General features: G+C 43.4%; 1 protein-coding gene across 21 annotated transcripts; it reads right to left on the bottom strand.

Annotated features, from left to right (window-relative positions):
- Positions 1-263: 263 nt before the first annotated feature.
- On the bottom strand, positions 264-12,496 carry Pigv (phosphatidylinositol glycan anchor biosynthesis class V). Of its 21 annotated transcripts, none has more exons than XR_010043033.1 (5): positions 12,432-12,452; positions 11,424-11,501; positions 3,088-4,209; positions 919-1,258; positions 264-815 (listed from the first exon to the last, which is right to left on the bottom strand). XR_010043033.1 is itself a non-coding variant. In XM_063235828.1 (5 exons), the coding sequence occupies exons 3-5, from the start codon at positions 9,040-9,042 to the stop codon at positions 977-979; spliced, it is 1,482 nt and encodes a 493-aa protein (XP_063091898.1). In that variant the 5' UTR covers positions 9,043-9,099; positions 11,424-11,501; positions 11,704-12,425; the 3' UTR covers positions 264-976. The 21 variants fall into 21 exon arrangements, 20 of the variants coding, with proteins under 20 accessions (XP_063091898.1, XP_063091897.1, XP_063091900.1 ...); XM_063235828.1 differs by lacking the exon at positions 12,432-12,452 and adding exons at positions 8,965-9,099; positions 11,704-12,425 and having other exon boundaries at positions 264-1,258; XM_063235827.1 differs by lacking the exon at positions 12,432-12,452 and adding exons at positions 8,965-9,094; positions 11,704-12,425 and having other exon boundaries at positions 264-1,258.
- Positions 12,497-13,043: the final 547 nt, after the last annotated feature.

Here is a 13,043-nt window from a genome sequence, read left to right as displayed (position 1 = left end):
AGGTCTGCTGAGTTGGGTGTCCTACTAAAGTACAGTCCCTACACATGGCCAATAGTATATACAAATATGCTCAGTATTGCTGGTCACTAGAGAAATGCAAATTAAAGTAACCCTGAGATTCCGCATTACCTCTGAAAGGAAAAAATGGAAACAAAACTGTTGTAAATAAGGAGAGAAGAGGGATTACAGGGAAGGGAGGAGAATGGGGGTAAAAAGCAAGATATACCATACACGGGTACAAATTCCCTATAAGAATGTTATCATTATGTATATCTAAAATGTGCCAATGTAATTTTATTTTAAAGGGATAAAACAAACAATAAAATGGAACAAAACAGTGAGAATATTGGATTTTAAAAACAAGACAAAGAAATCTCCCATAGTTGCTATATTGCATACTGTTATCCTCTAAACAGATGCTCAGACTACTGACCCTAAGACTGCAAAGTCAATCAATCGATATAAGCATTAAGTTGTTTTTGTACCTCAGTTGCTATGATCCTAGCCCGTGTTCCTCCAAATCAGCTGGTTGCCTACATGAAGGGTAGGGAGGAGTGGGGGTGGCAGGGTATATCTTCTTGTCTCCCAGCCCATGTACTGGCTTACACATGGGAAAGGCAGGATGACTTCCTGGTTCTTTTCTTGGTCCATGGCCATACAATTTTTAAAATAATAAATTTTTTGAAGGCAGGCACAGTGGCATATACCTGTAATCGCAATACGTAGGAGGCTGAGGTAGGAGGACTGTCATGAGTTTGAGGCCAGCCTGGACTACACAATGAATTCAAGGCCAGCCTGAGCTATATATTGAGACCCTGTTTAAAAAAAAAAAAAAAAAAAGATGGTGATTTAAAAGGGTTCTAATTGACAAAACAATGATTCTAGAGCAGCTTGGGTAGCATTAATATGTCTTTTAACCTTCAGATCTTGGGTTAAGTCAGCTTCCAGCTTCCAGCCTGTCCCTGAAGACTCCAGGTCATGTCCAAGGCAGGAAGTTGCAATGTAGTAGTAGTCCCAGGAGCCAGTAAGTCAGGAAGTAGCCTAGAATGTATCGTGTGACTGGAGAACAGGTTTTCCAATTGTACAAAAGTCCCATGATAGAATTTCTGGGAACCTTTTGTCTTGATGGGGAGTCTTCCACAAGAGGTTTCCAAGGCATTGTCCCTAGGGATCTCAACAGTAGCTCTTGATCCTGAAGTAAGTAAGCCGGAAACCAGTATACAACAGGAGTGGAGGAAGCTAAAAACCTGGTGAGAACCTAGAAATGATAAGAGGGAAAGGCCACACATTTATGGAAGGTCCCTGATGCAACATGGATCAGCCTGGGGTTCTTTGCTCCTGGGTGAACTATGGTTCAATGACTAGAATCACATTGCATTGGAAAACCAATTCAACAAAGTGGGTATGGTGGGGTATGCCTGTAATCCCAATACTTGGAAGGCTGAGGTAAGAGGATCCTTATGACTTCAAGATTAGACTAGGCTACATAAATGAGTTCAAGGGCAGCCTGTACTACTTGGGGAGACAGTATTTAAAAAAAAAAAAAAAAAAAAAAAAAGGAAAGAAGGAAGGAAGGAAGAAAGAAAGAAAGAGAGAAACAAACAGACAATTCAGTCAAGGATGCTGGGGATTTAGTTCCGTGGTTTAAGTGCTTGCTTAGTAAGCTCAAGGTTGTGAATTCAATCCCTGGTACGAAAAACAAAACAAAAAATATTCAGTCAAGGACATACCTCAGGGGCACAGCGCCTACCTGGCAACATGCAAGGTTGTGAGCTCAATCCCCAGTACCAAAAAAACCCAAAAAACAAAAACAAAAAAACACAATTCAGCAAAGTTGAGGATGTATCTTACAAATACAGGATCAGACTATTTACAATAACGGGATAATCAATGTTAAAAACTCTATGTAGGGCTGGGGATTCAGCTCAACGGCTTAAGTTCCTACCTTGCAAGCACATGGTCGTGAGTTCGATCTCTCATTCAATTTAAAAAAAAAAAAAACAACTCTATGTGATCTAATTTTAACCAAGACCTGGACTCTAAACTCTGGGCTATGACCCAAGGTTTGGGCAATTAAGGAAGCTCCCTTACCTCACAGGAATCACAAAACACAGGGAAACAGGCTGGAGATCCTGTGTTCAACTTTCTACTCTTCCAGGATTTTAGAGCCAAGTCTTCAAGTGGCCTCCTCCACTTGCCCTGGAAACTGAGCTTGGCTGAGATGCCACTCTACCAGCCAATCCAGTCACAAACACATAATGCTACTTTCTTTCCCCTGTATCTACTATCCTCACAGCTTAAGAGAATCTTGCAAATAGCCAACACATGCCTTCAAGATACAGACGCTGCTAGGGGAGAGTTCATCCTAGAGACAGTACTTCCCAGGAAATGCTGAAACTAGGGCCGGCCACAGCCAAGAACAAAAATGGGACATAAAATCAACCCCCTCCTAATACTTCTGTATTGTCACCACCACCCTGCAACAGATAAGATATATCTTCTGAAAACAGCATCTGCCTGGGCTCAGACTTATTTCTAGAAGCTAACATTCGGTGTACATGGGGGGAAGGTACCCAAGACATCCTCCATGTTTATTCCTTTATCTCAGTTGAATCATGTCCTTTCACAACCTTCGCGTTGTACACATGCCCTTCCTTGCCTTAGATGTTTCTCCTTTGCTTTTTATGGAAAACTTCTTTTTCTTCAGGATGCATCTTCAATATGGTGATGCCTTCCTCAACTCTTCAATAAGTTAGCTGTCACTATTTTTCCTCAATATTTTGAAGTTTTAAAAAAGTATTTTGTATCTCAAAACAGCAAGCCCTATTCCATCTCACTACACTATAATTTTATCTGTGCAATGTCTGTCTCCCTTTTTATAACACAAAACTTAACTCAGGCAGCAATTTTATTTACTTGTATTCCATCCTGATGTCTGACTCAGGGTCTGGCACAAAGAAAACCCCCAAATGATTCCTGAACATACAGATCAGATATCAGTCACTCAAATGGCAGAAGTTAGTCTGCCTTCTACCTGGGAGTTTTGCTTATATTCACATTCTTACCCAGAGCAGAAATTTGCCTCACCTGAACATGCATGCACAGGCCTCCAAACAGCAGCAGAAATACAGCATGGACCAGGTAAACGAACACCTGCGGACTGAGGAAGCCAGGATTGGACTTCTCTATGGTCTTACTGTTCTTGTTCCTTCGAAGACCAAGTGTAAGGCAGAGCCAAGGGTGTGTGGTCATGTAGGTCCAAGTTGCCCAGAAAACCAATATAGCCACTGGTGCAGCCAGCAGAAAATTGGGCACCTGCTTGAGCTCATAGTATCTCAGAAAGCCAACATTCCAGTAGACATCTTGGATATAGCTGTATATTAGAGGAAGATCCCAGGAGCACCATGGTGGCTTATTCTCTCCTACAATCCGATAGCCCCTGTCCACAGCTAACTGCACCAAGGGCTCAGGAATGGAGCGGGCTGGGCCTGGCAGACAGAACTGGGTATATGCATAATACTGAAAGAGGGCAAAAGGAATGCTGAGTGTGAGCACTGACAGGCACACAGAGGCTACCAGCTTAAAGAACTGTTTCAGTGGGTTCAACACTACAAGAGAAGTAAAAAAGCCTTGGCACTGAGAATGCAGGAGGAAGCCAACACAGACTAGCCCGTTGGAGCGCACCCCAGTGGCAAGAGCAAAGAGGAACCCACTAGTCCAGCCTCGGCCTCTCTCTAGCTGCCCCATAGCACTGAATGTCAGGAAGGTAAACAAAGCTTCTGAGTAACCAGCTGTCAGGAAAACATTCGCAGGGCTGAGGCAGAAGAGCAGTGCTGCATAAAAAGCCTGGCGGGGACAATGCAAAACCAGACAACTCAGGTCATGAAGTGCTACTGCAGCAAGCACAGAGAATAAGGAGTTGAGTGATGCTACTGAAATTAGCAGGCAACTGCGCTGACTCAGTAGCCCCCGAAAGGGTCTCAATAGTTCAGTCCCTATCAGCAAAGCCAAGGGGAAGCCTGGGAAGAAGGCAAAGTTGTGTTCATAGAGGTAGCCATGTTCAGCAATGAACAGGAAGTGTTCGGCATCCCAGCGAGAGAGGCCACCCAGCAGACCTTCCACAAGCTGATCCACACAGCCTGAGGGAGCCAGACGGGGGGGAGAAAAGGCTTCTGCATGATGATCTGGGATGATGGCATTGAAGAAAGCCTGTGGGTAAATAAAAATCAGAATTTTAGTTGAGTACGTGAGGAAAAGAATTATCACTTAATAAAATGAGGAAGAACAGGACTGGAAATGCAGCCAGCATTACAAAAGCAAATAAATGAGGAAGACACTTGCAGGAAATCAGCAGCGCAGTTTTGGATTAGTTAATTCTAAATTGAACACTGTAGTACAAGTCAGCTGGGCATGATAGTGCATGCCTATAATGTCAGCACCCAGGAGGCTGAGGAAGGAGGATCTCAATGAGTCTATGGCCAGCCTGGGCTACATATTAAGTTCAAGACCAGATACAATGAGATCTTGTTTCAAATAAATAAATGAAACAAAAAAGGACAAAAGCCTGAACTACATAATACCAAAACCCTGTCTCAAAAACAAAAAGCAAAAAAACCCAAAACTTTTGTGAGATGTTTTGAATTTATGAATAAAAATTGGAGCTACAGCGGCATAAGCACCTGCCTTGCAAGCGGGCAGTCATGAGTTCGATCCCTGGTACCGATAAAAAGGAAAAAGACCAAAAAAAATTAGAGCTACAGATATAAACTGAAGATGGAATTATATGGACGCACACATGGTATTTACAGGTGTAAGACTGAAGGCGAGTCCTTCCACTGCAGAAAGGAAACATCTGAGAGTAGAGCCCTGTTAAATTAAGAAGTTTGAAAGGAGGTAAAGGTCCAGCATGAATATAAAGAAGGAACAGTGAGGTGGGGGAAACCCAAGATAGCAATGCTTTCTTAGAATCAAGTGAACAGGAGGAAGAAACTATTTTGAATGGTGCTGACAGGTCAGATATGATGGGGATTGGACTCATTAATGTGAAGTTACTGCAAGGTTAACTTGAGCTATTTCAATGAGTGGAGGAGAAAAAAGCCTCTCCAGAATAGGCTTATCAGAGAATGAGTGAAAGAAATCTGATTTCAAGAGTTTTGCTAGCCAGGCATGGTGGTGAATACTTGTAATCCCAGTACTCTGGAGGCTGAGGCAGGAGGACTATTGCAAGTTCGAGACTAGCCTGTGCTACGAAGTGAGCTCAGAGCCAGCTTAAACTGCATTTCAAGACCCTATCTCAAAAAGACACCACCCCCTAAATAAACAAACAAATAAAATTTTAAAAAAAGAGTTTGCCATAAAGGGGAGAAGAGAAACGGGGTAGTAGGTATATGACAATGTGAGATCAAGAGAAAAAGTTTTTTGTTTTTTTTTTTAAGACTAGTCAAGTGCAGTAGTGAGAAGGGGGAAAAGAGTAGAACAAGGAGTTCAATCTGTACTGACTGTGAACAATCAACTGAGATAACTCACTACCTTCGGACCAGCTGAGAAAAAGTTTTTTAAAAGTAGGATGACACTGCAAATAACCAGTGAAAAAGAAACTACTGAATATGCAAAACAAAGAGGAAGCTGGGCATATAACACACACCTGTAATCCCAGCACTCAGGAGGCTGAGGTAGAAGGATCACAAGTCTGATGCCAGCCTGGGCTGCACAGTGAGTTCAAGGCCAGCCTGAGCTACACAGTGAGTTCAAGACCAGCCTGAATCACATAATACCAAAACTCTGTCTCAAAAACAAAAAGAAAAAAGAAAAAAAAAAAGGGGGGGGGGCTGGGGATTTAGCTCAGTGGCATAAGCGCCTGCCTTGCAAGCCAGCAGTCAAGAGTTCGATCCCTGGTACCAATAAAAACGAAAAAGACCAAAAAAAAACAAACAAACAAAACAACGATTGGATAGGTATTAAGGGATGGAATCTACTAGCCAAGTAGAGGAGCTAGCCTTAGAGAGGTTCATCCAAACAGTGAAGGCACACAGGTGCAGATGTAGATAAGGTGATGGATATGGTGGGAACATGGAAAAGATCTCTTCCAATGCCTTATTTTTGAGTTTTCACTCCAGAAAACAAATTATTAACAAAGTACTGGAAAAGTTTGTTAGAGATTTGAGGAAAAAGGAAAACATGTAAAATAAATTACCTATTGGCCAGGCATGGTATTCATGCCTGTAACACGAGCATTTGGGAGGCTGAGGCAGGAGGATTGCCACAAGTTCAAGACCAGTCTACACCACAAAGCGAGCTCAAGGCCAGCCTGAACTGCATAGTGAATAGTGAGAGTCTGTCTCAAAAAAAAAAAAATTACCTATAACCTTCAGTTTCAAAATAGTCTGTGCTCTGAAATCATGAGAGTTTAAAAAAATACTGATTCCTAAGGGATCCCAGGTGATTCTGATGTGAAGAAATTTTTGAGTGAATGGGAGTAGATGGGTAAAGAAAAATACACCAAGGTTAACAGGTGGCACTTATGTTTCACTTGAGTTAGTGATCATGCATAATATGATTTATTAATACAACTACGTGTTTCCTTTGGCTAAATGGAGACACGGAAGAGGAAGAAAGTTGGATCTAGCCAACATTAGACTTTTGTCTTATAAATAAACCATAGGGAGATGAGAACAGGAGAGTTCAATGGGTATGCACAGAAATGATTCTGAGAGACCACTGAATCTCAAAAAAAAAGAGAGCTGAACCTATTAGATGGATGAGGGCTAGGGAAACAGTGGGAGGTCAATGAATTGTATTTAAATCCTGAGAGGGTGGAACAATCATTAGAAATAGGGTAACAGGACTCAGCTGGAGAGACAGGGGACAGTAGTTACAGAATGGGATGTTTAAAACAGATTATTTGGCAAGGGAGACAGGGCATTAGAGAGAGAGTGATGAGGCCAAGATCATTAGAAGAGAACAGAACAAGAAAGTGAGAGACCAGGATACTGGATGTATCAAAATTAATACTGAAACCACAAAGATATTAATAGAACCAGTGCTAGATAGTGAACAATGAGTTAAACCTTCAAGGAATAATGTCATTTATAGAGATGACAGGATATTATTCTATCTGATAGAATATGCTTTAAAGCTAGAAATGGTGGGAGGGAGAGGGAAGAGATAATAAAATGGCATTTTTTTCTTTGAGACAGGGTCTTGCTAGATAGTTCAGGGTAGCCTTGAACTTGCAGGAATCCTTTTGCCTCAGCCTTCTGAGTGCTGGGATCCGAGTGCTGTGATTACAGGGATTACAGGTATGTACCACCATGCCTGGCTCTCACTTTTATTGTTAAATGTCATTTTCTTAAGAGAAAAGAGCCAGTTTTGTTTTGTTTTGTTTTTGTGCTTGTTTTAGTAGTGGGAAGTGAACACGGGTACTCTACCATTGAACTACATAATCCTATCCCATTTTACTTTTTATTTTGAGAGAGCGTCTAAGTTGCCCAGGCAGAACTCAAACTTGCAATCTGTTTGACTTATCCTCCTTTGGTGCTGAGATTACAGAGATGTGCCACTATACCCTGCAAAGATATGACTTTTTTGTACTTACCACCTAGCAGTTCTTAGAATACAGTAGATACCTAATGAAATTTTAGTGGTTAAATGAACTTCAGGAATTGAGGAATTTACTGTTTCCAAAATCTCCAACTGAATTAGAATCCAGCTGTCCTGTTCCTTGTTCTAGATGCAGACTTGTAGTATTGCTTTTTTTTTTTTTTGGTACCAGGGATTGAACTCACAATCTTGTGCTTGCCAGGCAGGCGCTTATGCCACTGAGCTAAATCCCCAACCTAGTATTGTTCTTTTGGTTCTGCCAAAAACTCAGCTGATACTGGTTCAGAGACACTGAGTCAGTCTCCCCAGCCTAGCAATAGGAGCATAACCCTATTTTAAAGGTTCTCTTTTTCATCAGACTTTTTAAATCAGGCCACATCAAACACTGTAAACAAATGGGATAGGAGTGACAGTCACAGAAAGCGGCCCTGTACTGCAAGCTAAAAATATTTTAATTAACATCAGCTGCCTGGCAAGTACAAGGTCCTGAGTTTGATTCCTGGTACCAACACACACAAACACCCCCCTCCCCCATCACTTTAACTCAATGTGGAGCCCAGCAGAGCCTGGGAGGGGAAAGTTAAAGAGCTTTCCAACAAGGAATCAGCCTGGAGCCTCAGAGAATAGCAGTGGTGATATAAAAAGCACATATATTAATGTTAAATATAATATCTCTGGAGTGTTGGCACACATTCAACAATATTTACTCACTTATGAGAATATGCTGAGGACCACCAAGCACTGGACACTGTGTTAGACACCGAATAATTCACTATATACATATACTTTTTTATATATTTGTGAAATTTGATTAAAGTATGTATCAGCGGCAGTCACTGGAGTTGCAAAAGGGCAGATGCACTAAGAAGTGTCTGTGGGTGAGGCAACAAGGGGAGACACTTGGGCAAAGAGAAGTCATTACTGATAAATAAATATACATAGGTGGTCTCAGAACTTGCGCAGTGTCACCTTTTTCCCTCACCTGGCTGACACCATGTTCTGTCTACTTTCAGCTGTCACATCTTAAAATCATCAATGCTGGAAAGACCATCAAATAAATCATTAAAGTCTGTTAGAAAGAGGACTACCTTGTGAAATAAACCTGGGGTCTAACCTTGGCCCTTCTCTAATTTGCTGGATAACTGTGGGAAGTTGTTTTACCTTTCTGGTCTGTGCTTTTTCATCTGTAAAATAGGATTAATACTATTTCTAAGATTGCTGTCTACTTTTTTACTATAAAGCATATCTTTATAACTTTCCACATGGAGGGGAACACCTGGGAGGCAGAAAGGATAGAAACTAATCTCTGTGCCTGGCCCAGTCATGTAGCAAAAGTACACTCAAGGTAAAGGACATGAGACTGACCTGTAGTATCAGAGTCAGGACACGGCAGCTGATAGCAAATCTCACCACCTCTTTCCGGGACGGATCCAAGGGCCACATTGCCTCACCACTAGGAATTCAGGTGTTCTGTTACTAGATCTTCCTTGTATCTCTAAACTCCAAAACCCAAGAAGCAAAATATCACACATAGGCTAAAAGTAAATGGTTGAAAACATTCTTCATAGGGAGCACCAGCCCTTCAGCATCATTATGGCAAGCTTAACCACCTAACTTCCCAGAGGCAGGAAGACTTGTCTTGAGGGCAGATGGAACCACAATGGCACTTGAAAGCACCCTATTCAGTTCCATACAGAAAAGTATGGAGCTAGAAAACCAAGGTAACAGAAAATTTTTTAAAAACCTATTGAGTACTCCTATGCAGGCACCAAAGGCAGGGGTTCAAGTTTTAACTATCAAAAAAATTTTAGTCTCTTTAAGCCTCAGTTCTGATAAAATCAGAATATCTTTTTCTCTCTCTCATAAAATTGTCATAATGGTGAAATGGCCTAACGGATGAAGTGCTACACAAACCTATGTTGTGGTCGCTATTATTTGGTGTATACCATTTTTCTCATGCTCAGAATAACACACTAGCTCTCAAATTAGAGTCCCAAAAATGGGGCACAGAACCATAGTGGAAGACCATAATGACTACACATGCCAGCTTAGTTCTCTGTTGTGTGTTCAGCTGGTCTGTAAAACTAAATGGAGAAGGAAAAGAAAACCACCACTCAGCAGGACTTCAGCCAGCTCCCACTGCTAAAACAAACTTAGGATGAAAACAGTTTACTACAAGGGATGAAGAAAAACTTATTTCCTATTTCTTTGTTCAAGTGGCAGCAACATGTAAACAACTGAAAGACCCTCTGAGGTAAAGAACGCACTTTAAGGCATTTATAATTCTTGGGGTTAACAGTAGCAACGGTTCCTGTAGAACTCTGAAACACCAGCCTAGGAAACTAGAGAAGATGACAAGAGTGTCAGAAGTAGCTCACTGATCTGGGCTGAACTATGCCTGAAAGAAAAAATATAAAGCGGGGCATGGTGGCACACACATGTAATCCCAGCACTTGGGTGGTGGAGGCAGAAGGATCATTGCAAGTTTGAAGCCAATCTGGACTACAGAATGAGATCATGTCTCAAAAAAATAAATAAAAATAAAAATTTAAAATTTAATTAAGGAGGGTAAAGGGGTCTCTTTATTCCTCTTTCTGGCCAATACCTACCAAATCTTTAGGTTTCAGCTGTTTCTGGAATTTTCGTATTCTCTCAATATAATGTGCCATGCCTCACAGGCCAGTGCCTCTCTAAAACTTATTTTGTAGTAACTGCGATTTAACCCAGGGCCTTTGCACTGAACTACATCCCCAGCCCTTTCTTGTATTTTTTATTTTGAGGCAGGGTCTTGCTAAATCATCCAGGCTGATCAAACTTTTAATCTTCCTGTATCAGCCTCCTAGAGTGCTGGGAATACACGTGGGTGTTATCATTCCCCGACTGCTGTCACTTTTTTAGTTTGTCTGTAGTCAGGGGCTTCATATCATAACTGTATTCCCGGAGAGTAACATTAACCACAGGATTCTATGTGTGCACTAGAGAACTGATGTACTCTATCACTGAGCTACACACATCCCAGCCCTTTCAAAAATGAGACATGGCCAGGTGTGGTGGTTCACGCCTGTAATCCCAGCACTCAGGGGGCTGAGGCAGGAGGATCGTTTCCAGTTCGAGACCAGCCTGGGCTACAAAGTGAGCTCAGGGCCAGCCTGAACTGCATAGACAGACTGTCTCAAAAAGACAAAAAAAAAAAAACCATTATTTTTGAGACAGGTTCTTGATAAATTTCCTAGACTGGGCTTGAACTTGTAATCCTCCTGCCTGTTTCCCCAGTGGGTGAGATTACAGGTGTATGCCACCATGCCCAGCTTCAAACAAGCACCTTAAACAGAACTGGCAGAGATAAAATACAGCACCACCAGTTCGCTGACTAGATGTAAAGCCTCTGCTCCAAGTATTCCTCCCGTCATATCTCATGTAAAGAGCAAAATGACAAAGTAACAGAAGCTCCCAGAAAATAAATTTCTCCAAAGGCAGCAAGGTTGGCCATAAAGCAGCCATATTCTTTCTATGGCACAAGGGGGCGCCTGCTGCTTATTCCATCACCAGGAGGTCAGGAGGAAGGGAGGGGCCATAACTCCAAAGCAGTTTGGCTCATGAAAATTCAGTTTAAAGTCAAAACTCCAGAGGGCAGCGCTGGAATTTTGTGATTCTACCCAATTATCTCCAATATCTGACTCGCAGATCAACAGCATGTTTACAGAAACAAGCACCCTCGACCTGACACACTGATCCTCTATTCTAAGGTGAATTCACTATTTTCCCTTCCTTGGCTTCCACCCACATGCAAAGAGAAGTTGGGTAGAGAAAAGTGCTTAACCCACCTCTGCCTCGTGACCAGACTTGCATTCTTCCTTTCCAGAGTCAAACCCTGGCCTCAGCAACCAGATTTGTGTCCCAATCTTAGTTTAAGATAAACCAAATAAAAGCCAGTCAATTCTCTCTTCCAGCTATTTGCCAATCTCACTTTTCATCAAGCCCCTTGCCAAGTCAAACTCTCTTAATGGGAAGGCATTTGCGGATCAACTAGTTTCACTCTTATTTTCCCATGAGATAAATAGGATCCAAAGATCTCATTAGAGACTGTAAGGACAGTATAATTACCAGTGCCGTTTTATGGATGTGGAAACTGAGGCTCACTGGGATCAGGTGACACACCCGAGACTACTTGACCCTCATATACTCTACCTCTGAAACATCATCCGCAGCCGAAGGGTATTATGTGCTCTACCCAAGATAGGATTATAACCGAGGTCCAAGCCCTAGCCCAGTACTTCCTCCAATGACAGAGAGCATGCTCTTGCTGTATGCTTACAATATGCCTCGAGAATTTGGAAAAGCCTACTAACTAGAACCTTAGACCCTCTGAGTAAGGCATCTTCGATGAGGTGACGTCGCTCTGACCCAGCGTCCTCAGGACCAAAGGCCTCGCGGGCCGTCTCGAGCCAGAAGTCGCCTTCGGCCCGCCAGGCCGTGTCTGGACCCCGTGCTAGCCTGCTTCTTTTGGACGGTCCCTATCGGGGCCAGAGCCCCGATTCTCATCCCAAAGGAAGCACGGCCCACGAGATACTCCCGAGGGAGTCGCCGGAGTCCAGACTGGAAACAGGGCCGGAAGCAGGCGAGGGCGGGAGGCCGTAAAGGAAGAGGCGGTGCCCAAAGACGTTATGGCGGAGAGGCGGGGCTCCACGCTTCTCCACAGCCTCCGTCTCATTTCTCTAGGCCTCCGTTTGATAGATTTCTTCCCTCCCAGAACTCCAAGGCTAGAGAACTTGTGCCCCAGTCTTCTGTGCTGATCCACCCCAACTGCCTCGGCGAGAACCGATCCGCAGCACCTCCATCCGGGGACTGAGCTGCCCACGCCTGCGCGCTGGTTCCGCCGACGGCGGCTCCACCCCGCTCCTGCCCGAACTCCCAGTTGTTCGTCCCCCCCCCCCCCGTGGCGGCCATGTTGACTCCGAGCGAGCGGGGCGGGTACCACGGCTCAGCACTGCCCTTCACAGCTCTGTCGAGCATCTTGGTGTCACCTGAGGAATTTTTTCTAGCACTTTGCCTTTCTCCCAGCCCCCTCCCTCACCTTCAAATTGCTGAGGCTATAGTCTAAGAGTCAGTTCTCTTGCCAGTCCCATCTTGCTCCTTTCACTGAGTTCCCAAGGGTCTTGGCTGTTATACTTGAGGGCTGCCCCGCTGCCTCTTCACAGAAGTAAAAGTCTCACATTCCCTACTGTCAGGCAACAACAGCTCAGCACAGGGCCTGACACACAATAGGTTTTTTTCTGAACAATCAAAAGCCTTTTTGGGGTTTCTGTGGCCACCAGTGGCACCCTGCATCCTGAGTGTGAAGAAAGTGGGGGATCCCCTTGACTTTCCCCTCATAGCTACCAGGAACCTTATCTTGTTGCAGTCCTTAGACCCGTCTCAGGTGGCTCAGGAGGACGGGAAAAGAA

This window comes from Cavia porcellus, unplaced genomic scaffold (genome assembly GCF_034190915.1).
Source record: "Cavia porcellus strain 051 isolate PalLab524CR breed Dunkin Hartley unplaced genomic scaffold, mCavPor4.1 scaffold_25, whole genome shotgun sequence".
Taxonomy (NCBI): domain Eukaryota; kingdom Metazoa; phylum Chordata; class Mammalia; order Rodentia; family Caviidae; genus Cavia; species Cavia porcellus.
The sequence above is the reverse complement of the archived record's forward strand: the minus strand, read 5'-3'. Positions and strand labels throughout refer to the sequence as shown.